Source organism: Ornithorhynchus anatinus, chromosome 6 (assembly GCF_004115215.2).
Source record: "Ornithorhynchus anatinus isolate Pmale09 chromosome 6, mOrnAna1.pri.v4, whole genome shotgun sequence".
Lineage (NCBI taxonomy): Eukaryota > Metazoa > Chordata > Mammalia > Monotremata > Ornithorhynchidae > Ornithorhynchus > Ornithorhynchus anatinus.
In genome coordinates, this window is record NC_041733.1 from 43,939,912 (window position 1) to 43,967,725 (window position 27,814).

Below are 27,814 nucleotides of genomic sequence, written 5' to 3' on the forward strand. Positions count from 1 at the left end.
TTCCGCCAATGGGCCGCTTATTATCTTGCTTTGGTTGCTTTGGAAGACGGGAAGCAGTGTGGTCTGGTGGACAGAGCATGGGCCCGGGAGTCAGAAGGACCCGGGTTCGAATACGGGCTCCGCCACTTGTCCGCTGTGAGACCTTGGGCAAGGCACCATTTGCTTGTATCCACCCCAGTGCCTGGCACACAGTAAGCGCTTGACCAATAGCATAAAAAAAAATAAAAAAAGCAGAGAAGCAGTGTGCCCTAGTGGATAGAGCACGGGCCCGGGAGTCAGGAAGACCTGAGTCCTAATCCCGGCTCCGCCGCTTGTCGGTTCTGTGACCTTGGGCGAGTCACTTCAATTCTCTGGGCCTCAGTTATCTCGTTTGTAAAATGGGGATTAATAATAATAATGATATTGGTATTTGTTAAGTGCTTACCATGGGCAGAGCACTAAGCGCTGGGGTAGATACAGGGTCATCAGGTTGTCCCACGTGAGGCTCACAGTCTTCATCCCCATTTGACGGATGAGGTAACCGAGGCCCAGAGAGGTGAAGTGACTTGCCCACAGTCACACAGCTGACGAGTGGCGGAGCCGGCATTCGAACCCATGACCTCTGACTCCCAAGCCCGGGCTCCTTCCACCGAGCCACGCTGCTCCGTGATTAAAACTGTGGACACGGACTGGATCCAACCTGAATAGCGTGTATCTAGCCAGTCCTTAACACAGTGCCAGGCACACAATATGTGCTGAAAAAATACCGTTTAAAAAAAAAATAAAAGAATATGATGACATCTTATTTGGAAGGGACCACGGGCCAGTTCACAAGTTGTAGAGCAGGGAGCAGGGCTGCCTAGTGGACGGAGCACGTGCCTGGGGGACAGAGGGACTCCGCCACTTGTCTGCTGTGTGACCCTGGGCAAGTCCCTTCACTTCTCTGTGTGTCAGTTACCTCATCTGCAACATGGGGATTGAGACTTGTGAGTCCCATGTGGGACAGGGACTATGTCCAACCTCATTTGCTTGTATCCACCCCAGCGCCTAGTACAGTGCCTGGCATTGAGTAAGCTCTTAACAAACACCATAATTATTATTACTGGGTAATGATGTAGGCGCTGCCTATGATTTGCCCAAAATAAGCAATCTTAATTTAGGATAACTATGGACTTTTCACATATCGGTTCCTGGGTGCCCTGTCTTGTAAAATTGGCATGCCTGAACTATTTCAGAAAGGAAAACAGACAGAAGAAGAAAAAAATGTTCGTATAAATGGGGCCATGAAACATCACGGCTAGGAAGCAGCCCTGAGCGCTGGCTTTAAGGCACTCAGTCGGTTCCCTCCCCACTCTCCCACTACACCCCAGATCACACTCTTCATTCCTCTCAAGCCAATCTATTCACTGGGCCATCTTGCTGATGTTTCTCCTGTCACTGGCCTCTTGCTCAAGCCTTCCCTTCTGTCCAGAACTCCGTCCCTCTTCACATCCGCCCCGCCTCCGCACCTTCGGAGCCCTTCCCGGAGACCTTCCCTGATTAATTTCTCATCTCTCTCCCTCGGATCCCTCCCAAGCAGCCTCTCTGCACTGCCGCACCACCCTAAGCAGCTGGGGGGTTCACCCCCAACGATAATCTCCAATTTATTTATGTACTTATCTTCATACTCCATGACTTCCTCCTACCTGAAACTGATTTTCTTGCCTACCTCTTCCATTAGACTGTAAACTCCTTGAAGGCAGGGCTGCTCGGGCAAATACTTAGAACAGGGCAGACAAATGAACGATTGCTTAGTTATCCTTACAATAAATCTACTGTCCGGAAAATGGTGTAATTCAACAGAGAAGCTGATGGCATCCAAATCTATCGCACAGACCAGCTTTTTTTTTTTTCCTTTAAATCAGCTCTGAGGACCTAAAAAACTGCGTACAGACCTGGAAAAAAATATCACAAGCTGCAGCAAAGTAGAATAATAATGAGCGCTTAGTACAGTGCTCTGCACACAGTAAGTGCTCAATAAATACAACTGAATGAATTAATAATAACTGCCATTTGTTAAGCGCTTATGAGGTGCCAGGCACCGTTCTAAACGCTGGGGTAGATAAAGGATAACTGGGTTGGACATAGTCCCTGCCCCATCTAATAATAACGCTGGTATTCGTTAAGCGCTTACTATGTGCAGAGCACTGTTCTAAGTGCTGGGGTAGATACAGGGTCATCGGGTTGTCCCACATGAGGCTCACAGTCTTCATCCCCATTTTGCAGATGAGGGAACTGAGGCACAGAGAAGTTAAGTGACTTGCCCACAGTCACATATAAGGCTAGCGGTCTCAAAACCATTTTTCAGATGAGGTAACCGAGGCCCAGAGAAGTTAAGTGATTTGATCACACGGCAGGCAAGTGGAGGAGATGGGATCAGAACCCAGGTCCTTCTGTTTCCCGGTCCCCGGCTCTAGCCACTGGCCCACACCGCTTCTCTATGCCGCGGCCCTCTCATCATCAGTGGTGTTGACTGAGTGCTTTCTGTATGCAGAGAGTACAACACAACAGAGTTCGGAGACGTGTTCTCGGCCCACAGTGACCCATCGATACCAACCCTTCCACTTCTCAACCCACCACCCCATCTCAGGGACCCAGTGAGCGGCTTAGGGTTTGAACGCACACCACTCAGCTGCAGATCCAAATTCTTATGGCAACCCACCCGAAAGGTTCGGGAAAGACTTCGCGGTGAGCAAGAATGACTCCATTTTGTAGCACAGAAACCATTTTACAAGTGACCGTCCTCTCACCCCGCGAACAACAACACAGAAGGAGGGACCCGAGGAGAAAGAGGGCCTTGAGGAGGTGACGAACCGGCTTGCCGTCGGGCAGAAGAAAGACTGCCGGAGGTACAGGAGATGAGCTATCCTGCAAGATCACCCACGGGGTAGGTGCGGGGGGCGGAGGGGTAACCGTACCCCCTGGCTTTACCCGGTAATGGGCTTGAGACAGAAGCCACACCGTGACCCCCCGAAACAACCGACTTGAGTGGATAAAAGGGGGAAGAACCAGACCTTGGGGTGGGCGCTATCATCTAAGATGGGGCCGCCCATAACAAGCTTCCAGTCTAAATCCTAGTAGGATCTGCTCCGCCCCTAACAGAAATACCCCTTTCTGAGAACTTGGGCTTTCCTGTGTACGGTTTTGGATGCAGTGAGGGGGCACAGGGTTAAGATTGACGTGTCTCTGCAAATCCAGCAGCGAACAAACAGATCCTTCCCACAGACCTCTCATGTAGACTCGGCAGGTTTCAGCAGAAACGCGATGACATGAGCCTCTCGTTCCTGGAAACCATTCCAAGCCTAGTCAGATCGGACGGTGTGACTGATTTCTCAGCAGCCTGGGCAATAAACACATTATTGCGCATTAACTCACGCCGTCTCTAATGCCTTGGACCTGCCTGCTGGGTTTTTCACCCGGTTCGACGGTCAAGTCTCGGAACTGGGGGTGAAACATTCACCGAGGGACGGCAAGGAGTTACGATAGGATTTGGCAGGCTCGTGCCCAGATCCTGCCTGCCTGACTCGGCTCCGGCGGGTTCCCAGGGAGGTGACGGATGTCACCGTCCCTCTCGTAGAGCGGCCCAGGGCGGTGGAAGGAACCCGCCAGAGGAGTAGGGTAAGTTAATACCCACAGCCCTTTGGACCCCGCTTTCCATTTTACCAAAGTTATTCTGGGAAAAACTGACCACTTGGCGAGTCAGACGCGCCCGCTAGAAGAGCTCGGTTCAAACTGAGCGCTGAAAGGCGGTTTTTTCCCCTCGTCCCCCTCATCACGTGGCAGATACTTGGCAAAAAAAACAACAACAACAAAAATCAAATGAGGCGGGGAGTGGGGTTGGAGAGTGTTTTGACTAATGAGGCCCCAAAGCATTCAGCTGAGGCTCCGTCTTACGAACGCACGGTGAGATGAGGTGAAGGACACGTTCTCTAGCATTCCGTCAAGTAGCGTTTTGGAAAATACACCCTCATAGGCGGGCTCCAAAATCCTTTCGTGAAGTGTGGTTTCCCGTCAGGTTTAGTGGGGGGGAAAGGCGGGGTTCATTCTGTGGATTCTTTTCCGTTTAACAGAGGACTCCTCAAGAACTCCCCCGCTCCCGGCCCTCCGCGGTCGACAAGACGACAAATCGAACAGAACGTCCGAAGCTCAGTTTCAGATCCCAAACATCACGGGGAACTGGAGGGCTCCACACCTCCAGCTGGTGATTGCCGAATGCACGGTACTGCTTACATCGCTTCGGTTGAAATGAGAATTATGAAGTAGACGAGAGCAACCACCGCGTTGCTGCCGATGGCGATGTTGCTGATCTGGAGGGGCGCGATTTAAATTTGACTGTTTCTACTTCAACTTGAAGGATGGGGGAATACAGGCGTTGAGGATGAAGTTACGTGTCCTATCCTACTCCCCAGGGAAGGACTTTTGGGTCGAAACCGCCCTTTGTCATTCACGACGACGCTAAAAGGACCCGAGATCTGGAATCAGTCCATCGGTGGTATTCGTCATCATCACCGATGGTATTTATTGAGCGCTCGCCGTGCAGAGCCCCGTACTAGGTGCTTGGGAAAGCACAATACGACAGAGTCGGTCGACCCGTTCCTTGCCCAAAGTGAGCTTACAGTCTATAGTCTGGAAAAGCTAGAGACAGGGATTTCTGGGGAGGAGGAATTCCTGGTCTAGTGGATCGGGCCCGGGCCTGGGAGTCGGAAGGACCTGGGTTCTATTCCTGCCTCCGCCACCGGACTGCTGTGTGACCTTGGGCAAGTCACTTAACCTCTCTGAGAGGGTAGAATGGAAGAATCAGTCAATCGTCTTTTTGGAGTTCTATGTGCAGAGCACTGTTCCACGCACTGGGGAGAGCACAGCGTGGCTCAGTGGAAAGAGCCCGGGCTTGGGAGTCAGAGGTCATGGGTTCGAATCCCGGCTCCGCCACTTGTCAGCTGTGTGACTGTGGGCGAGTCACTTAACTTCTCTGGGCCACAGTTACCTCATCTGTAAAATGGGGATGAAGACTGTGAGCCTCACGTGGGACAATCTGATGACCCTGCATCTACCCCAGCTCTTAGAACAGTGCTCTGCACATAGTAAGCGCTTAACAAATACCAACATTATTAATATAACCGAGGTGGTAGATATATCCCCTCCCCACAGCGGGTTCACGATCTCGAGGAGGAGCTCACAGGCGAAGTCTTAGAAGGAACCCCTCTAAAGTTCATTCATTCAATCGCATTTAAGCGCTTACTCTGTGCAGAGCACTTTACCAGGCGCTTGGGAAAATACGGCAACAAACGGTGACATTCCCTGCCCACAGAGAACTCACAGGCCAAAAGTATCCGGGGGCTGACGCCGCCAGTTTTATTTGGATTTTTCATTGAGTCGGCCCTCTCCATTCAGTTGCATCTAGGGAGAACCAGGCAGTTGGTTTTCCACACTTAAATGGCGTGGGTGAAAAGCTAATCAAAGAAAGAGCTATATCCTGTTATGAACAGCAGCGTCCCGGGACAGACGCTTCTTGTGTGGAAATAAAGAGCATTGTTGTGGAGGTGTTAATATTTACCGAATGCCCACAACCTATCATTTGCCTCCGTTCAGGGGATGAACGCAACACTAACGCTGCCTTGGCATCTCAGAGTGGCACGCTACACAAAGACTCTTCAGGATGAACGCCTCTAAAACAAAAATGTCATGAACTTTTCCACAGGCCCTCGGGACCTGCTAATTAATTGAACAGCCACTTAAACTCTCTAACGCAGAGGAAAGGTCTAAAAAGTTCCTTTAAGTCGGCTTCTTCCGCGTCATTATAAAGAGATTTTAATGGATATCATAGCTGCACAAATGTTACTGGCATCAGAGCGCCACAAGCCTAAGTTGATCACAGTCGTTTTCCTCCCTTTGTCTTTTCTACTTTTGATTCCCAATTTTTTTTTATACTTTTCTACTTTTAATTACCAATTTTTTCACTTTTTTTTTTAGCAAGCAGGCAAGCGCTCACCAGAAACGTTTAGGGTGGGCAGAGGCCTTCTGTGACCTTTTCTTTCCTTTGGAAGCCGACTTCTTCCTCTAGTTCCACCCCGCCGAAAAAAAGGGTGAGGAAAGTGAATTTGGAGCATAAAAACCACCACAGTGGGCACCAACCCACCAAAATCTTCCCCCTGAGCTCCTGCCTGCTTTACTTTCTAGGTCCTCGTCCTCTGATTTTACTTCTTCAGGGTGAGCCCAAGAGGACAGAAAAACAGCAACTGCCCTTTCGAGACATCTGCGGCCTCACAAGTCCCTTCCTTTCTCGAGGCACAAACGTTCAGTGTTCAAAATGACACCTGAGAAGCATCCTTATGGACCAGGATAGTGGGGCCCTTTAAGGCGCGGTCTTCGAGATGAGAGATTTCTTGTTCTAAAGGCACGTTCAGCGTGGAGCCTGAATGGCATCTGGACTGGAGATCTTGCCAATATCCACTCAGGATGCCCTGCCTTGGTCGGAACGCAAAGCGTCCGAGGTAAATCTTAGCTCCCCTGCACCGCCCTTCCGCGTCGCCCTTGCCCTCCGATCTGTATCCTTTAAAATAATAATAATAATGTTGGTATCTGTTAAGCGCTTACTACGTGCAGAGCACTGTTCTAAGCGCTGGGGTAGATACAGGATCATCAGGTTGTCCCACGTGAGGCTCGCGATCTTCATCCCCATTTTATAGATGAGGTCACTGAGGCCCAGAGAAGTTAAGTGACTTGCCCACGGTCACACAGCTGACAAGTGGCAGAGCCGAGCTTCGAACCCATGACCTCTGACTCCCAAACCCGGGCTCTTTCCACTGAGCCACGCTTATTCACGTAACCCTCGGCCCTAACGCACTTTCTCCGTAATTTATTTGAGAGCCTGTCTCCCGACTGTTATACTCTACTCACCCAGGTGCTTAGTACAGTCCTCTGCACACGGTAACTGCTCAGACTCTTCTATGTCGCACTCTCCTAAGTGCTTACTACATTGTTCTGAACACGGTAAATGCTCAATAAATACGATTCTCCGGAAGAGCCGGCGTGAACCAAAGAAATCTAAAGCACATGCTATTCTTGCTTTATGTATACATACATACACACACACGTTTACATGGAATGAGGGGCCTCCTTTTATAGGAAGGTTAAAAAGTTTCCCGGAAAAAAAAAATGTCTTTAAGGGAAGATGGCAGCTGCCACGTGGAGATCACATATTAATTTACATGGAATTTTTAGAAAAAGATCCGGCAAGGCTCAAAGGACCTCTGGATCCTCCTCGAATAGCAAGTGACCAGAGATGATGCTTGCTAGCCAGCAAGTTTGTTTCCTCAAGATCATACTGTCATTTTTCCAGAAGTCACTTCCCTGAAGTTTCACAGGGTGGGTAAATTAGTCTGTGGGTGTAATTTAAGTAGCTCCTCACCGTAAATTCTGAGGGGCCATAAAGACATTAGTTCTGGATGCTTTGGCAGGAACAGGATAGAGGGAACTGCAATTCTAAGAGCTGGCAAAAAAACAACCACTGGGGCTACTGCATTTTTTTTTTTTAAAAAAAAAAAGGTCATTTCTTAGAATTTGGTGAACAGAGACTTCTCAGAGCACTAGGCTATCAGTTTTACTCAGAATGTCTCTGCGACTGGTAATATCAAACTTTCCCTCTCTCCTCACTGCCAATAGGGCTGACAGAAACCTTTGGTGTGAAAACCCCGATCTTGGGACCTTGAGGAAAATTAAAAAATGAAAGGTTAGATTCCTGTCTTTGGACAGCCATTAATCGATCGATCGATGGTATTTATTGAGCTCTTGCTGTACGCAGAGCACTGTAGGCGAGTACAATAGAGTTGGTAGATAAGATCCCTGCCTACGAGGGGCTTACAGACTACCGGAGCAGCTTTGAGCTTAATAGGGGAAACAAGCCGACAGGAACTCCTTAATACTCACTAGGTTCCAACAGGGAGAGAATGGATTACAAGAGATGAACACGAGAGAATAAACGTTAAATTCACGGTAGGATGAGAAAAAGAGGAAAACCCATCAGAGAACGCTTCCCGGAGGAGGGAGATTTTTAGGCAGGCTTTGACGGACGGGAGGGCTGCGCCTTGGCGAAGCTAAAGAGGAAGGGGGTTCCCGGTTGGGGGAAAGGCATGAAAAAATCGATGCGTCGGCGGAGAGGAAAGTTAGATTTTAACCTCACCGATGACGCCTCCCGGTCTTCCTGCTAGCAACTCACCGTCACACCACAACCTGTATCAACACCGAGGAAACTCAGCCTGCAGCTTGGACTTTCTAATCATGATCTTTCTCTGAGCTGAAAACCCCAAACTGACGTTCCTATTATTCATGCGCAGGCAGCGTGGCTCAGTGGAAGGAGCCGGGCTTGGGAGCCAGAGGTCCTGGGTTCTAATCCCGGCTCTGCCACTTGCCAGCTGTTGGACTTTGGGCAAGTCACAACCTCTCTGTGCCTCAGTTACCTCATCTGTCAAATGGGGATTAAGACTGTGAGCCCCACGTGGGACAAGCTTACATCTGCCCCAGCGCTTAGAATAGTGCCTGGCACATAGTAAGTGCTTAACAAATATCACCGTCATGATCAATCACAAAGGAGTAGGATGTTTAAAGGCAGTCATGTAGGAATTTGGATCGTATTTCAGTCGTCCATTTCTGACAACCACTTTTCTCTCCATCGCTGTTCGACCCCATCCCAAACATATCTTAATGCTGAGGGACTGTTGTAAAAGAAAATGATCATCTTCACCATAAGTGATGATTTTGAAAATTAAGCAACAAGTACCCGATCCTACCCGTACCAGCATCCTGGGCCAAGTTCACCAGTAATAATAACTGTGGCATTTGTTAAGCGATACTATGTGTCGCTCACTGTACTAAGCGCTGGGGTGGATACAAGCAAATCGGGTTGGACACGGTCTCCTGTCCCATGTGGGCTCACAGTCCCAATCCCCATTTTACAGATGAGGCGCACACAGTAAGCTCTGCACATAGTAAGCACTCAATAAATCACTCTGCTGCCTGGATTATCTTTCCACATAAATGCTCTGGGTAAGTCACTCCCCTCCTCAAAAACCTCCAGTGGTTGCCTATCCACCTTCACATGAAGCAAAAACTCCTCACTCTCGGCTTCAAAGCTCTCCATCCCCTCGCCCCCTCCTACCTCACCTCCCTTCTCGCCTTCTCCAGCCCAGCCCGTACACTCCGCTCCTCTGCCGCTAACCTCCTCACCGGGCCTCGTTCTCGCCGTCCCACCGTCGAGTCCCGGCCCACGTCCTACCGCTGTCCTGGAACGCCCTCCCTCCTCACCCTCGCCAAACTAACTCTCTTCCCCACCTTCAAATCCCTACTGAGAGCTCACCACCTCCAAGAGGCCTTCCCAGACTGAGCCCACTTTTTCCTCTGCTCCTCCTCCCCTCCCCATCGCCCCAATTCTCTCTGCTCTACTCCCTTCCCATCTCCACAGCACTTGTGCATATTTGTACATATTTAATATTCTGTTTATTTTTATTAATGATGTGTATATATCTATAATCCTATTTATATTGATGCCATTGATGCCTGTCTACTTGCTTTGTTGTCTGTCTCCCCCCTTCTAGACAGTGAGGCCATTGCTGGGTAGGGATGGTCTCCATCTGTGGCCAAACTGTACTTTCCAAGCGCTTAGTACAGTGCTCTGCACACAGTAAGTGTTCAATGGATGAAGGAATAAATACAACTGAATGAATGAAAGTGGCGGAGCCGGGATTAGAACCCAGGTCCTTCTGACTCCGAGGCCTGGTCTCTATCCACTTAGGCGCCGCTGTTTCACTGATCTAAAACTTCTGAACTGGCACGTGGCTCCTTCCAAATGAGATGCCAGGGTTTTTCTTTTTTTTTTTTTTAAATTGGAATTTGTTAAGTGCTTTTTCTGTGCCCAGCACTGTACTAAGGTAGATAAGGATGTTAGGCTGGACACTGTCCGTATCCCACAATCTTAATTCCCATTTTATAGATGAGGTAACTGAGGCCCAGTCAAGTGAAATAATTTGCCCAAGGTAACACAGGTTACACACGTTACAGTCCCCTAGACTAAGTTCGTGATGGGCAGGGAATGTGCCGTTTCTCTTATACTGAGTTCTGTACTCGGTAAGTGCTTAATAAATATGATTGACTGATTAATACATACGACTGACTGACTGAAAGCAGTCAAGTGACAGAGTCAGTGTTCTGTCCACTAGGACATGCGGCTTCTCTGCTTTTTTTTTTTTTTCCCTTTAATGGCAATTTGTCGAGCGCTTACTATGTGCCAGACTGGGGTGGAGACAAGCAAATCAGTTGGACACAGTCCCTGCCCCACAAGGGGCTCAGAGTCTTTAAGAGAAGCAACGTAGTGGAGTGGATAGAGCAAGGGCCTGAGAGCCAGTAGGACCTGGGTTCTAATCCCAGCTCCACCACTTGTCTGCTCTGTGACCTCGGGCAAGTCACTTCACTTCTCTGGACCTCGATTACCTCATCTGTAAAAAGGAAATTAAGACTGGGGACGGGGAATGCGTCCAACCTAATAAACTTGTATCTACCCCAGCCCTTAGAACGGTGCTTGGCGCATCATAATCGCGTAACAAATACCGTCATTAATCCCCATTTTACAGATGAGGTGACTGAGGCACAGCGAAGTTAAGTGACTTGCCCAAGGTCACAGAGCAAACAAGGGGTGTCCTTCTGACTCCCACGCCCGTGCTCCGTCCACTAAGCCACAGTGCTCCTCTGCTTGGCACACAATAAGCGCTTAGCAAATCCCGAAGTTATTATCGTTAGAACATTGGTTGAGGAGAGTCGTTAAGGTCACCTTAGCTGTCCAAAGTCAGGTTTTCATGGCTAAATCGTGCCCAAGAGGGTCAAAGTGGAGAAATACGGGGAAAATGTGGGAAGACGGATGTTCTACTCCTGACCACGAAGATGACCGTCACTGCCCATCATCGTCCAGAAAGGCAAACGTCTCAAACTTTCTCCAGGCATCCTATCCTGTTCTGCCTCCGGGGGTGAAACTATTTCTTGCTTTCTTTTCATTTAAATTTCCAAACGGAGTCATGTAATAAAAAATAATTACGGCATCCGTTAAGCGCTTACTGTGCCAAGCACTGGTCTAGGCACTGGGGTGAATACAAGACAAATGGGTTGGACATAGTCCCCGTTGCACACGAGTCTTAATCGCCATTTTACAGATGAGGGAACTGAGGCACAGAGGAGGCAGAATCCTAGGCTGGACGGAGCACTGATCTGACTCCACAACATCCTTAGGTCCTTCTGCCGTCTTCAGCTCGCGCTAAGCGCTCAGTAAGTTACCCCCCGACTGATTTTCAGCATTCGCCGTAACGTCGAAGCCACACGTGAAGTAGTTTGAGCATCTGCGGGTAGCTTGCCTGGGGATTTCTGCCTGAGCCTGCCGGTGGCCTAAGAATGTCCCGGAATCCAAGGGAATATTTTCAGTTCCGAAAAACGACAGGCGGCGTTTGGTAGAGTCTGGGATGGGATACGCCCTGGGAGTCGGAAGGTCATGGGTTCTAATCCCAGCTCCACCACTGTGTGCTGTGTGGCCCTGAGCAAGTCACTTCACTCGTCTGTGCCTCAGTTCCCTCATCTGTAAAATGGCGATTAAAACTAATTTGGAACAGGGACTATGTCCAACCCAATTATCTTGTATTCACCCCAGTGCCTAGAACAGCGTTTGGCATAGTAAGCGCTTAACAAATACCGTAATTATTTTCATTACATGGCACTGTTTGGAAATTCCAATGAAAAGAAAGCAAGAAATAGTTTCACCCCAGGGCCCAGAGAGTGGAAACCCAGTCGAGGAGAGAAGGAGAATGAAATACGCTCCCGTAATATGCTCCTCGGAGGAGGGATCGTGTAATCCAACTCAGTTATACTGTACTCTCCCAAGCGCTCGGTACGGAGCCCTGCACTCAGTGAGCGCTCACTAAACGCCACCGACGGACCGGCCCGCTAGCCCACAGCGATGCTCAAGAATATCCACCCGAGCCGCCGCCGAAGCCCTCGGTGGCGGCTTACTTAGGGAAGGCAAGGTTATCCAACGCAAAACGCAGCCCGCACCTTAAAGCCTAGGCACCGCGGTAACGTCTTCCCACCGCTGCAAATGAGCCAGGAAGGAAGGAGATTACCACAAGGCCTCGACGTTCGCTGCGCGGTTTGCCTGCCATTTGAACGGCATTCTCAGAGCACGTGGCTTGCCCACTGCCCCGGTTGATTGCCACCTCCAACCGCCCCCCCACCGAATGAACTTCCTGCAGGGGTCCGTTTCACCCCTCTGGGATAAAAACGATTAGAGGGCAAGCCCGGACGTCCTAAAATACATGCTTTCCAAGGCCGGCACCGTCATATTAGTAGCCCGACGGCAGGTGTTGCGAACCCCGGAACAGAACGGCTCCGGGAATGCTAACGGTGCCTGTATCAAAGAAGATGAATAAACGGCTGCGGGAAAAGCGGCTCACGCTCCATCGCCTTGCGGCTACTGCGCTAACGGAGGAAAGCCAACCCCATCCTGAAGTCGCACCCGCTGCTGTTTCTGCCTTTTGCTCCGGGTCGATTTTTACCACCGTGTCGGGAATACAAAAAAAATGCCGGATGAGAGAGAAAGGAGCAGGTGCCCGATAAGTGAGCTCTCGCCGCGGTGTCTGTTTTAAGTGCCCGGTGCTCTCCGGGGAACCTCTACAGTTCTGGGTCCCTTAGTTTTTGTGACTTGACTTGCGCTCGCCCACCGTTTACAACAGCGCGATCTGATCGTCGTCATCATAACGATACTAATAATTATGGTACTTAAGCGCTTACTAAGTGCCAGGCACTGTTCTAAGCGCAAGGGTAGATAGGAGTTAATCCGGTTGGACACAGTCCCCGCCCCACATGGGGCTCACGGTCTCAATCCCCATTTTCCAACTGAGGCCCGGAGAAGCGAAGTGACTTGCCCAAGGTGGACACGCGGAGGGGCGGGATTAGAACCCGTGACTTTCTGACTCCCGGTCCCGTGCTCTTTCCACTAGGCCGTACTGCTTCTCTAATCATCATCATCATCGCTCTCTTCCTGCCGACACTGAATAAGGGTGGTCTCCGCACACGTCAACTGTAGCGGAGCAGCGGGAACCAAGGAGCACAAGTTAGAGGATTTGTTCAGTCGCACGAGCACCTAGCGACAGAATCCGAAGTGGCCCTCGGCGGCCCTAATTCCTCTTTCCTCCCTCCTTCCTGCTTAAAACATCCCCCCCGTCCCAACAACTTCTGACCTACCCCTTCCTTTCTAAGCGTCAAGTAACTCTGAAAGTCTCTGAGTAGCATCCTACTGGTCGAACTCATTTCGCCACTACCTTTAGCCCATCTTGCAAATACGTCGTCGTAAAGATCGGGTTCCACCTCTGTTTTCCCCCCTTTCTCCTCCAACCGGCCTTCCCGGCTGCTTGTACGTCGTTCGAACGCCGGGCTAAGAATAGCCAGATCCCGCCCCGGCGAGTGCACCCGTCCCCGATGGATTAAAGACAGCCCAGGACACGTAAACGGATGTCAAACGGTAAACGGCGGGCTAACGGGAGAGACGCAGGACTGACAACTGTGATTTTTTGGAGGTCGATCTTATGGAGGCCGAGTTAGACGCCGTCTGGGTTTATCAGTCTCTAGGTTTCAAAGTACAGTCTAATCGGTTCCCTTATAGCTCCGGAAATTTCAAATCTCGGTCCTGGGCTGCTTTCTGCGATAATAATGATGACAGTAATTATCACTATCATCATACTTGTCGCTTACTAGGTGCCGAGCACTTTTCTAAGCTCAGAGGTAGATACAGGTTAATCAGGTTGGACACCATCCCTGTCCCACTTTTAATCCCCATTTTATGGAGGAGGTAACCGAGGCAGAGGGAAGTGAAGTGACCTGCCCGAGGTCACGGAGCGGACAGGCGTCGGAGCTGGGATCAGGGCCCAGGTCTCTCCGACTTCCAGGCCCGTGCTCTAGCCACTAGGCCACGCTCGGCTTCTTTTCCCCGGGGCAATTACACAGAGATCTGTTGGGAAGTGGCCTTACTCCAGAGGCCGAACAACAACATTCGTTAATTCGGAAATGAGGCTGTGGAGAACTCGGACACGAGCCGAAAGGTCCCCGGGCTGTGACTTTTGCGGTACAGGGAACTGGAAGCCTGGGTCTCCGATTTCTGGTATTTCCCCGAGCGAGTGGCGGCACTTTCAGTACATGGAGGGAAAAGTAAACTGACCCTCCGCGTGTGACGGAAAGAGAAACGGTTGGGCGCCCCAGAACTGACCAAAGAAAAGTGGGGAGGGGAGCTACGGGTCACTGGAGTCCTACTCGGACCGGTTCCACGGCTGATTTTGGCCTCTTGTAGGAGAGGGTGGCCGAGGGCGGCACTGACCAGGAGTCCCGGTCGTCCAGAAACAACTAGACCAGCGGGCCACGATGGGCAAGCACAGTCTCGCTGCACCGGGCCCGGGTCGAGCTCCTCCGCACAACTGTCGGCTTCACATTCATCCCAAACCTGTGGCTGGGCCAACGATCGGTGACCCCTCAGGATATCCCCGGGTGCCTGGCTGTTGGAGGTATTTTTTGACAACTAACTCCTCCCACCCTAATCCCCACACACCCACACCACCCCCCTCTCTCTCCTGCCCCCGCTTCGCCGAGATCAGCTAGGTGATCTTGAGCGCTGCCTTCTGCAACCCAATTAGGGCCAGGCCTCCCACAATTTCAGGTGCCCCAAGCAATCCTTCAGTTCATCTTGGGCTGTATCGGTAGGGATGGTCTCTGTCCGTGGCCCGACTGTACCTTCCAAGCGCTTAGTACGGTGCTCTGCCCAGAGTAAGCGCTCAATAAATACGACCGCATGAATGTATGAGCCAAACGTTCTCTGTTTTGGTCTTCGGAACCTGGGGGACCACACTGGTTTCTTCTTCCGTACCCTCCTTGGCACCTAGTGGTGCTCGCAAGGTAACGGGTGCTCCAGCAATTAATCAATACTGGGATTAAGGGGCTTGAGGGGAAATTCCAGCTGGCTGCGGATGCTATCACGTACTTTTTCAAAAATGATTTTATTTTTAATACAGACACATGATCAAGTAGAAACACCAGTAGAGGCAGTGTGGCTCAGTGGAAAGAGCCCGGGCTTGGGAGTCGGAGGTCGTGGGTTCTAATCCCGCCTCCGCCACTTGTCAGCTCTGCGACTTTGGGCCAGTCGCTTCACTTCTCTGGGCCTCAGCTTCCCCATCTGTAAAACGGGGATGAAGCCTGGGACCCCTCCCCACAGGGGACAACCTGATCACCCTGTATCCCCCGCCGGAGTTTAGAACAGTGCTTGGCGCACAGTAAACGCCTAACAAACACCATCAATATTATTATTGAGCTTTCACAGCCGCACTAAGTTGAACCCACTCAAACTGTGAGCCCCATGACAGGCGGGGACTCTGTTCAGCTTAGATCGAATCTACCCCAGAGCTTAGTACAGTGCTTGGCACATACTAAACGCTTTACAAATGCTAACATTATTATCATTTCCAGAAGGGAAACTGAGCTGTGAGCCATCTCCTGGAAGCCCTTTTCCATCTCTGCCTGGCCTTGTTGGACACCTTTAATTTTCTCATCGATATCAAAGTGGACATTTGTGGTTCCAAGGGTGGAAGGGATGAACGAACAAGCAGCCTAAATCCTGAAGCGGGGGGAGTCACTCTAGAAAGGGAAGAGAGAGGAGCTAGTGAGGGGTCACTCTCATTCATTCATTCAATCGTATTTACTGAGCGCTTATTCTGTGCAGAGCACTGTACTAAGCGCTTGGAATGGACAATTCGGCAACAGATAGAGACCATCCCTGCCCAGTGACTCTCAGGAGAGAGGAGTGAGTATGATGACCACTCTCAGGGGAGAGGAGAGAGGAACGAGTGTGGGGCTCGTTCTCAGGAAAGGAACGAGTGTGGGGATCACTCTCAGGAAAGGAGTGAGTGTGGGGTTCCCTCTCGGGAAAGAGAAGGCGAGTGTGGGCATCACTCTCAGGAGAGAAGAGATGAGGATCACTCTCAGGAGACAGGAGAGGGAGGTGCCGGTGTCGGGATCATTTTCAGGAGACGAGAAAAGCAAGTTTGGGGATCGCTCTCAGACAGAAGAGACAGAAGAGGAGCGAGTGCGAGGATCCCTCGAAGGAGAGGGGCAATACGGGGTTCCCTCTCGGGAAACAGGAGGCGAATGTGGGGATCACTCTCGGGAGACATGAGATGAGCCGAGTGTGAGGATCACTCTCAGGAGACAGGAGAGGGAGGTGCCGGTGTAGGGATCACTGCGCTCTCACCCACCCCACACGTCCAATCCGTCACCAACACCTGCCGGTCTCACCTTCGCAGTATCGCCAAGATCCACCCTTTCCTCTCCGTCCAAACGGCTACCGTGCCGGTACAAGCTCTCATAATATCCCGACTGGATTACGGTGTCGGCCTCCTCTCGGATCACCCTTCCTCCCGTCTCCCCCCACTCCAGTCTATTCTCCATTCCGCTGCCCGGATCATCTTCCTATAGAAACGCTCTGGGCGTGTCACTCCCCTCCTCGAAAATCTCCAGGGGTTGCCTGTCGACCTCCGCACGAAACAAAAACTCCTCTCTCTCGGCTTCAGAGCTCTCCATCACCTCGCCCCCTCCTACCTCTCCTCCCTTCTTTCTACTCCCGCCCCGCACGCTCCGCTCCTCTGCCGCTCACCTCCTCACCGTCCCCCGTTCGCGCCCGTCCCGCCGTCGACCCCCGGCCCACGTCCTCCCGCCGTCCCGGAACGCCCTCCCTCCTCACCTCCGCCAAACTGACTCTCTTCCCCTCTTCAAAGCCCTACTGAGAGCTCACCTCCTCCAAGAGGCCTTCCCAGACTGAGCCCCCTTTTCCCTCTGCTCCTCCTCCCCTCCCCATCCCCCCTTCTCCCGCCCTCTGCTCTTCCCCCTTCCCCTCCCTTCAGCACTGTGCAGATTTGTATGTATTATTAATCTATTTTGTTAATGATGTGTTTATATCTACGGCTCCATCTATCTCGATGACATCTACGCCAGACTGCTGGTTTCGTTTTGTTCTCTTTCGCTCTGCTGTCCGTCCCTCCCGTTTAGACTGTGAGCCCGTCGTCAGGGACTGTCTACCTGTGGCCGAATTGTCCATTCCAAGCGCTTAGTCCAGTGCTCCGCGCACAAAGAGCGCTCAATAAAAACGATCGAACGACCGAATTTTCAGGAGGGAAGAACGAGTGTGGGGAGAGAGGGGAGCGAGTGAGGGGATCGCGCTCAGCAGAAAGGAGAGGAGGGCTAGTGGGCCAATCGTACAATCGTATTTATTGAGCGCTTACTACGTGAAGAGCACTGGACCAAGCGCTTTCTCAAGGATCTGATTCTCAGGAATCGGTCCAGTCGCTTGACCTCTCTGGGCCTCAGTGTCCTCGTCTGTCAAATGGGGATGAAGACCGGGAGCCCCACGTGGGGCCACCTGATGACCTTGTATCTCCCCCAGCGCTCAGAACGGTGCTTGGCAACATAGGAGGCGCTTAACCGATAGCCCTCGCCGCTGGGAGCCCGCTGTGGGCGGGGGTTAATAATGCTAATAATAATGGTGGTGGTATTTGTTAAGCGCTATGTGCCAAGCAGTGGCAAGAGTCAGGGGTCGTGGGTTCGGATCCCGACTCTGCCCCTCGTCAGCTGGGTGACCGTGGGCAAGTCGCTTCACTTCTGGGCCTCTGTTCCCTCATCTGTGAAATGGGGATGAAGACCGGGAGCCTCACGGGGGACCACCTCAATCCCCTGCGTCTCCCCCAGCGCTCAGAACGGCGCTCTGTGAGAAGCGGCGCGGCCCGGTGGAAAGAGCCCGGGCTTTGGACTCAGAGGTCACGGGTTCGAATCCCCGCTCCGCCCCTTGTCAGCTGGCTGACTGTGGGCAAGTCAGGGATGCAGCGGCATCAGCTCAGTGGCAAGAGCCCGGGCTCTGGAGTCGGAGGTCATGGTCCCGGCGCGGCCACTTGTCAGCTGGGTGACTTTGGGCAAGTCACTTAACTTCTCGGTGCCTCAGTGACCTCATCTGGAAAATGGGGATGAAGACCGTGAGCCCCACGTGGGACCCCCCGATTCCCCTGGGTCTCCCCCAGCGCTTACAACAGCGCTGGGCACCTAGTAAGCGCTTAACAAATACCAACATTATTATCAGTATTAAGTCACTTCACTTCTCCGGGCCTCGGTTCCCTCATCCGGAAAATGGGGATGAAGACCGTGAGCCCCACGTGGGACCACCCGATGACCCTGTATCTCCCCCGGCGCTACAAACGCCAACATTCTTCTTAACGAACGCCAGCACCGTCGGGAGCGCTGGGAGGGGGATACGGGGCCATCGGCTTTCGAGCCCCATTTTACAGAGGAGCCGAGGCCCAGAGAGGCGGGATTCGAACCCACGCCCCCGGACTCCCGGGCCCCGGCTTCCCCCAGCGCGGCGCACAGAGGGGGAGGGACGGTGGACGACGGCGCCGCGGGGGGGGGGGGGAGGAGAGCGGGCCGCACTCACCATGGTACAGATGGAGGCGAGTTTCCGGACCGTCAGCAGCAGGTCCATCGGCGCCGACGCCCCGCGGCGCCTCCGCTCGCCCGCCCGCCCGCCTGCCGCCCGCCTGCCGCCGCCGCCGCCGCCGCCGCGGCCGCCGCCATGTTGGAGCCCAACCCCCGCCCCGCCCTGCCCCGCCCCGCCGCAGGGGGCGCCACCCGCCAACCCGCCCGCCCGCGCGCGCGCCGGCGCCCGCCCCAAAGGCCTCCGCCGGAAACTGGCGCCCCGCACCTCCGGGTCCGCCCCCTCGCTCCGCCCCCTCCCTCTCCCTCCTCCAGCGGGTGGGGAGCCGTTAGGCGCTTCCTATGTGCCGAGCCCCCTTCTAAGCGCTGGGGGACAGAGGGTGGGGGGTCAAAGGGTGGTCCCACCTGAGGCTCACGGCTCATCCCCATTTTAATGATAATAATGACGTTGGGATCCGTTGGGCGCTTCCTATGTGCAGAGCACTCTGCTAAGCGCTGGGGGACAGAGGGGGTCATCGGGTGGTCCCACGGTTCATCCCCATTTTAATGATAATAATGACGTTGGGATCCGTTAAGCGCTTACTATGTGCAGAACACTCTTCTAAGCGCTGGGGGACAGAGGGGGTCAAAGGGTGGTCCCACCGGAGGCTCACGGTTCATCCCCATTTTAATAACAGCATTGGTATTGAGCGCTTCCTATGTGCAGGGCACCGTTCGAAGCGATACAGGGTCATCGGGTGGTCCCTCGGGAGGCTCACGGTTCGCGATAATAATGTTAATAATGTTGGTATCTGTTAAGCGCTTACTCTGTGCAGAGCGCTGTTCTAAGCGCCGGGGTAGACCCAGGGGAATCGGGTTGTCCCACGTGGGGCTCACAGTCTCCATCCCCATTTTACAGACGAGGGAACTGAGGCCCGGAGAAGTGAAGTCACTTGCCCCCAGTCACACAGCTGACAAGTGGCCGAGGCGGGATTCGAACCCACGACCCCCGACTCCAAAGCCCGGGCTCTGTCCACTGAGCCACGCTGCTTCTCCGTCCATCCCCATTTTAATGATAATAATAATGTTGGTATTCGTTAAGCGCTTACTCTGTGCAGAGCTCCGTTCTAAGCGCTGGGGGAGAGACGGGGTCATGGGGTTGTCCCACCTGAGGCTCACGGTTCATCCCCATTTTAATGATAACGATAATGTTGGAATTTGTTAAGCGCTTACTATGTGCTGTTCTAAGCGCCGGGGGAGATAAAGGGTCATCAGGTGGTCCCACGGGAGGCTCAAGGGTAATCCCCATTTGACAGACGAGGGGACTGAGGCCCAGAGAAGTGAAGTGACTGGCCCACAGTCTCCCAGCTGACAAGTGGGAGGGGCGGGATTCGAACCCGCGACCTCCGACTCGCCAGCCCGGGTTCTTTCCACTGGGCCACGCCTCTCCTTACCTCCGCCCTTGGCCCCGCCCCCTTCCCCTTTGGCCCCGCCCCTTCGCCGCTAGTCCCGCTCCTTCACCTCTGGCCCCACCCCTTCACACCAGGCCCCTCCCCTTTGCATAAGGCCCCGCCCCTTTACAAAAGCCCCCTCCCCCGTCGTTTTATACGTGGCCCACCTCACCCCAGGCCCCGCCCCTTCACCCCAGGCCCCGCCCCCTCCACTCCTGCCCCCGCCCCGTCACCGCAGGCCACCCCCTTTCACCCAATGCCCCGCCCCTTCATCCCAGGCCACGCCCCTCTACGCCTGCCCCGCCCCGTCACCCCAGGCCCCGCCCCTTCACCCCAGGCCCCGCCCCTTCACCCCAGGCCACCCCCTTCACCCAATGCCCCGCCCCTTCACCCCAGGCCACGCCCCTTCTCCCAATGCCCCGCCCCTCCACTCCTGCCCCGTGCCCTTCACCCCAGGCCCCGCCCCCTTCACCCAATGCCCCGCCCCCTTCACCCCAGGCCCCGCCCCTCCACCCCAGGCCCCGCCCCTCCACTCCTGCCCCCGGCCCTTCACCCCAGGCTCCGCCCCTTCACCCAATGCCCCGCCCCCACCCCGGCCCCGCCCCTTCACCCCAGGCCCCGCCCCCCAGCCCCGGCCCCCGCCTCTCTCCTCCTTCCTTCCCTCCCTCCCTCCCTCCTTCCCTCCCTCCCTCCTTCCCTCCCTCCCTCCTTCCCTCCCTCCCTCCCTCCTTCCCTCCCTCCTTCAGCCTTACTTCTTAGCCATGCTGAGGCTGTCGGTGTTTGTTCAGCGCTTCCTCTGGGCCGAGCCCTGGGCTGAGCGCCGGGGCGGGGGCGGGGTCCCCAGGCGGCCCCCTTTCCCCGCCGTGGGGCTCCCGGCCTTCCTCCACATTTGACACACGAGGGAAGCGGGGCCCAGAGAGGCCCGGCGAGCGGCCCGAAGTCACACAGCGGCCGAGCGGCCGAGCTGGGAGCGCTCACTGTGGGCGGAGCACTCTACCGACCGCTCGGCAAGTGCGAGTCGGCAACAGCTGGAGCCCATCCCTACCCGGCAGTGGACTCGCGGTCTAGAAGGGGGGGAGACAGACGACAAAACAAGTAGGCGGGCATCACTGCCATCAGTATAGATAAAGAGAATTCTAGCTATGTACGCGTCATTAAAATAAAAAATCAATAGAATAATAATAACGTCGGTATTTGTTAAGCGCTCACTAGGTGCCGAACGCTGTTCTAGCGCTGGGGAGATACAGGGTCATCAGATCGTCCCTCGGGAGGCTCACGGTCTTCATCCCCATTTTCCAGATGAGGTCACTGAGGCCCAGAGTAGTGAAGTGACTCGCCCCCAGTCGCACACAGCTGCCAAGTGGCGGAGCCGGGAGTCGAACCCGTGACCTCTGACTCCCCAGCCCGGGCTCTTTCCACTGAGCTACGCTGCTTCGGCATCCGGTCGGCTTTTACTTTGTGCCAAGCGCTGCTCTGAGCGCTGGGGGGAGGGGGGGGGGGGCTACAAGGTGATGAGGTTGTCCCACGTGGGCCTCCCAGTCTTGAACCCCATTTTCCAGATGAGGTCACTGAGGCTCAGAGAAGCAAAGTGACTTGCCCAGAGGCACACAGCAGACGAGTGGCGGAGCCGGGATTAGAACCCGCGACCTCTGACTCCCAAGCCCGGGCTCTTGCCACTGAGCTCCGCTATGTATTCCTTCGATAGTATTTATTGAGCGCTTACTCTGTGCAGAGCACTGTACTAAGCGCTTGGAATGGACAATTCGGCAACAGAGAGAGACCATCCCTGCCCGATGCCGGGCTCACATACGTACACACAAGTGCGGTGGTGCGGGGAAGCGGGGTAGAGCAGAGGGAGGGAGTTGGGGCGATGGGGAGGGGGAACAGAGGAAAGGGGGGGGGGGGGTCAGTCTAGGAAGGCCTCCTGGAGGAGGTGAGCTCGTGACTCTGCCCTCTGACTCGGCCCTGGCCCCCTCTCTGCGCTCCTTCCCTTTATTCGTTCCTTCAATCGTGTTTATCGAATGAGACCAAGACTAAGCCCCCCTTTTCCTCGGCTTCCCCCCCCCCATCGCCCCGACTCACTCCTTTGCTCTAATAATAATCACAATAATGGCATTTCTTAAGCTCTTACCATGTGCGAAGCTCTGTTCTAAAGTGCTGGGCTCTATCCCCCTCCCCGCCCCACGGCACTTGTGTACATGTGTGATAATGATAGCATTTGTTAAGCGCTTACTATGTGCAAAACACTGTTCTAAGCGCTGGGGGATGCAAGGTGATCAGGCTGTCCCACATGGGGCTCACAGTCTTCCTCCCCATTTTCCAGACTGAGGCAAAGAGAAGTGAAGTGACTTGCCCAAAGTCACCCACCTGACAAGTGGCTGAGCCGGGATTTGAACCCGTGATCTCTGACTCCCCGGCCCCGGCTCTTTCCACTGAGTCGCGTACAGATCTATAATTCGTTCATTTTCATTAATGCCTGTTTACTCGTTCTGATGTGCATATATCTACAATTCTATTTATTTATACTGATGCCTGTTTACTTGTTTTGATGTCTGTCTCCCCCCCTTCTAGACTGTAAGCCCATTGTGGGCGGGAACTGTCTCTCTTTATTGCTGAATTGTGCTTTCCAAGCGCTTAGTACTGTGCAGAGCACACAGGAAGCGCTCAATAGATACGATCGAATGAATGAATTGAGTGCTTAGGGTGGGCAAAGCACTGTACTAAGCGCTCGGGTGAGTGATAATGATAATAGTCATGGTATTTGTTAAGCGTCTACTATGCGCCAGGCTGGGGTGGATGCAAGCCCGTAGGGTTGGACAGCCGTCCCTGGCCCAGGTGGGGCTCACAGCCTCAATCCCCATTTTGTAGAAGTGGTAACCGAGGCCCAGAGAAGCGAAGTGACTTGCTCAAGGTCACACAACAGACAAGCGGCCGAGGCGGGATTAGAACCCGGGACCTTCTGGCTCCCAGGCCCGTGCTCTATCCACTACACCATGGGTTTTTTGGTCATCCTCCCCTGCCTCTCCTCCTCGGCCCCTTTCCCTTCCCCTCGGGCTCTCCCCTCTCCTCTCTTTGCGCCCTTCTCTCCAACCCTTCTTCTTCTGACTTCTCATCCCCGTGTCCTTTTCACTTGCTGTCGTCTCTGTTCCTTCCCTCCCCTGTCCTCCTAATCATATCGCAGAGCAGCACGGCCTCCTGGTACCTCACTTCTCTGGGCCTCAGTACCCTCATCTGTAAAATGGGGATCGAGACTGTGAGCCCCACGTGGGACAGGGACTGGGTCCAACCCCATTTGCTTATATCCACCCCAGCGCTTAGCAGGGTGCGTGGCGCATAGTAAGCGCCTTTTGGACCGTGAGCCCTGTGTTGGGCAGACACTGTCTCTATCCGTTGCCGAATTGTACATTCCAAGCACTTAATACAGTGCTCCGCACACAATAAATGCTCAATAAATACGATTGAATGAATGAACGAAGACCATTATTATTATTAATATTATTGCTAGAGGAAGTGGGTTCTAATTCCAACTCTGCCACTTGTCTGCTGGGTGACCTTCTCTGTTAAATGCCATATCGTACAGATATGATAATTATTAATTATTGTTGTATTGCCCCTCCCCCCCCCCACATTTTTCTTCCTTCTTTCTTTCTTTCCCCATCTTTCCCTGCCTTACTTCCCTTTCCTTCCAATCCCCCCCTCCTTCCGATCCCATCCCTCTTTTCTCCACCTTATTTTTATCTTATATTTTATCTTATTTTTATGGTATTTGTTATGCGCTTCCTATGTGCCAGGCACCGTTCTAAGCGCTGGGATAGATACGTGCTAATCACTTTGGATACACTCCATGGCCACATGAGGCTTATCATCTTAATGGCCATTTTACAGAGGAGGTAACCGAGGTACAGAGAAGTTAAGTGACTCGCCCAAGGTCACACAGCAGACGAGCGGCGGAGGTGGGATTAAAAGGCAGCTCCTTCTGACTTTCAGGTCCATATGCCCTATCCGCTAGGCCACGCTGCTCCTCCTCCTCTTTCCCTTTTGCTCCCTCCCTTTTTCCTGCTCTCCCTTGCTGCTTCTCCCTTTTTCCTGGTTGGGAAGAAGCCGGTGGGGCTGAGAGGCAGGGCATTCATTCATTCATTCAATCGTATTTACTGAGCGCTTATTCTGTGCAGGGCACTGTACTAAGCGCTTGGAATGTACAATTCGGCAACAGATAGAGACAATCCCTGCCCAATGACGGGCTCACAGTCTAAACGGGGGAGACAGACGGCAGAGCAAAGCAGAACAAAACAAAACAACATCAACAAGACAAATAGAATCAAGGAGATAGACACCTCATTAACAAAATAAATAGGGTATTAAATAGCATATACGAATGAGCACAGCGTTGAGGGGAGGGGAAGGGGGAAGAGCCGGGGGGGGGGGGGCTCAGTGTGGGAAGGCCTCCAGGAGGAGGTGAGCTCTCAGTAGGGCTTTGAAGAGAGGAAGAGGGTTAGTTTGGCGGAGGTGAGGAGGGAGGGCGTTCCGGGACGGCGGGAGGACGTGGGCCGGGGGTCGACGGGGGGACGGGCGCTAACGGGGGGACGGTGAGGAGGTGAGCGGCAGAGGGGCGGAGCGGACGGGATGGGCTGTAGAAAGAGAGAAGGGAGGTGAGGTAGGAGGGGGCAAGATGATGGAGAGCTGTGAAGCCAGGCAGAAAGAGCAGAACAGACGGAGCTGGGCAAAATAGCCCTAGCAGGGAAGGATTAGGCAGAGCCAGGGAGTTTTGGGGCAGGCCAAGGGGCTGCCCTTAGGACAAAGTGGCTATTTCCTAAAATCCAAGTGTTTGGCCCCTAAACTCTAATTGGCATGCCACTGAGGGGAAGCCCCTAAACCACAATCAGCATGTCACGGGAGGGGAAGCGCCGAAATCTCCCGCCAGCCACCCCAAGCTACCGGGTTTAGCTATTGTCATTCATTCAATCCGTAATATTTACTGAACTACTGTGTAGTTCACAGCAGTCTACTAAACAATCTCCCCCTCACCTCCTCAGCTCCCTTCCGTATCTACTCTCTCATGCTTCTCAATAGTCTCTCAAGAGAACTCCTGCCTGTTTTCAGAATCCCTCCCCTTCCTTCTGCACCTCCGTTTCACCTTCTAAAAACCCTCGAACCTACTCTTCTTCCCTCCCTGGCTACCATCTTTTTTTTCTATGGTCTTTATTAAGTGCTTACTAAGTGCCGGGCACTCTTCTAAGCACTGGGGCAGATACGGAGTAATAGGGTTGGACGCAGTCCGCGTCCCCAGTGGGGCTCCCTGTCTTAATCCACATTTTACAGATGAGGTAACTGAGGCACAGAGAACTCAAGAGACTGGCCCAGGGTCACACAGCAGATGTGTGCCTGTTTCCTTGTATCGAGGTCTGTCTCCCCCCCGCCCCAGAATTTGAGCTCACTGTGAGCAGGGATTGTCTCTCTTTACTGCTCTACTTGTATTTTCCCAGGCGCTTAGTACAGTGCTCTGCACACAGTAAGTGCTCAATAAATGTCACTGAATGAATGAAAATGAAGGAGCCAGGGATTAGAACCCAGGTTCTTCTGACTAATAATAATAATGACAGTAATAATAATTGTCAGATTTGTTAAGCACTTACGTGCCAGGCTCTGGGATGAAGCTCTTAGGATGGATACAATCAAATGGGGTTGCCCAAAGGCCGAGCGAGATCCACTAGGCCACGCTGCTTTCACTCTATGATTGTTCCTCCCCCTCAGCCTTCAAACACGGCCCCGTCAGTCCGACTGTTCGGAAACCTTCTCCGACTCGCTCCGCGCTGGCCAACTGTCACCGTTTCCCACTTCCCATTCCTGTCCAAGTGCCTCGAAAGGGTTGTATACGTCTTCTGCCTCCGCTTCCTCTCCTTCCACACCTTCCTTTACCCTCTTCCGACCGGTTTTTGTCCCCTTCGTTCCACACTGAGTTCCCTTTCTCACCAGTAACCTCCTTCTTGGCAACTCTAGTAGAATCTACTCCGTCCTAATCCTCCGTACCTCTTGGCTGCCATGAAGTCTGTGGACCACTCCCTTCTGGTGGAAAAGCTCTCTAACCCTGTTTTTTCCAGGCAGTTCTCTCCTGCTTCTCCTTTTCCGTCTCCTTTTAATCCTTCTCAGTGTCTTTCCACCTCTCCCCCTCCGTCCCGATTCCCTATAATATCATCATAATGGCATTTATTGGTGCTTACTAAATGCCAAGCACTGTTCTGAGCACTAGGGTAGATACAAGTTAATCAGCTCGGACAGAGTCCCCGCCCTCCCTCGGGCGGGTGGGGGGGGGGGGTGGGGGCTCGCAGTCTAAATAGGAGGGAGAATAGGTATTTTCTCCCCATTTTACAGTTGAGGAAACTGGGGCACAGAGAAGAGAAGTGACTGGCCCGAGGTTACACAGCAAGCAATTGGCAGAGCCAGTAGTAGGACCCAGGTCCTCTGAGTCCCGGGCCTGTGTAATAATAATAATAATAACAATGATTAGGATGGTGTTTGTTAAGCACTTACTATACGCCAAGCACTGTTCTAAGCTCTGGGGTAGATACAAGGAAATCACGAGGGGCTCACAGTCTTAATCCTCATTTTACAGATGAGGTCACTGAGGCACAGAGAAGTCAAGTGGCTTGCCCAAGGCCACACAGCAGACTGGTGGGGGAGCCAGGATTAGAACCCACATCTTCTGATTCTCAAGCCCGCGCTCTTTCCACTATGCCACGCTGCTTCTCTGTTATATTGATTATTGTATCAGCGTCCTCGCTGACCTCCCTTCCTCCTGTGTCTCCCCTCTCCTGTGCGTATTCTGCTCTGCTGCCCGGATCATTTTCCTTCAGAACCATTCAGACCACGTCTCCCCACTCCTCAAGAACTTCCAGTGGTCGCCCATCCACCTCCTCATCCAACAGAAACCCCTCACCACTGGCTTTAATGCAGTCACTCTCCTTGCAATTTATTTTAAAGTCTGTCTTCCCGTTGTGGGCTGTGACATCCTTGTGGCCAAGGAGCGTGTCTACCAACTCTGTTACGTTGTGCTTTCCCAAGCGTTTAGTAGAGTGCTCTGCACGCAGTAGTAGCTCATTAAATACCATTGACTGATTGAAGGATTGATTGATCTTTCCCGCTTTATCACATATACTAACTCTAGAGTATTCTCTCCAACTGTCGGTCGGTCAGTCATTCGTATTTACTGAGCGCTTCCTGGGTGCAGAGCACTGCACTAAGCACTTGGGAGAGTACAGCGGAACAATAGACGGTCACGTTTCCTGCCCACAGTGAGGTTACAGACTAGCACAAACCTCTGTAACTCTTTAGCAACATTTCCTTTCCACTTTTTTTCATGGAATCTGTTAGGCACTTCCTATGTGCTAGGCACTGTACTAAGCCCTGAGGTAGATAGATACAAGGTAATCGGCTTGGACCCAGTCCGTTGACCACAAGGGGCTCGCAGTCTTAATCCCCATTTTACAGATGAGGTAACTGAGGCATAGAGAAGTTAAATGACTTGCCCAAGGTCTTGCAGCCGGCAAGTGGCTGAACCGGGATTAGAACCCAGGCCCTTCTGACTCCCAGGCCACTATCCACTAGGCCACGTGACGCCAGAGTCCTCACATTCAACCTCTCGGCTGAAACCAACGTGAATCATTCGCCCTTGTGTCCTGCTCACCCTCTCGCCCGCCCACCAACCCCCCATCCCTTGTTGACTCTGTTACTTGAGCCTGGAATTCCCTCCCGCCCCTAATCAGCCAAAGCCCTCCTAAAAGCCCACCTCCTCCAAGCCTTCCCTGATCCACTGAGGACACAATAGC

General features: G+C 53.0%; 1 protein-coding gene across 1 annotated transcript in view; it reads right to left on the reverse strand.

Annotated features, from left to right (window-relative positions):
* LOC100076243 (ubiquitin carboxyl-terminal hydrolase 12-like) overlaps positions 1–18,653 on the reverse strand; it is a 67,110-nt gene extending 48,457 nt beyond the window's left edge. The window contains exon 1 of the mRNA XM_029067497.2: positions 18,563–18,653. Coding sequence (XP_028923330.1) covers positions 18,563–18,610 — 48 coding nt within the window. The 5' untranslated portion in view covers positions 18,611–18,653. The remainder of the gene's footprint in view (positions 1–18,562) is intronic.
* Positions 18,654–27,814: the final 9,161 nt, after the last annotated feature.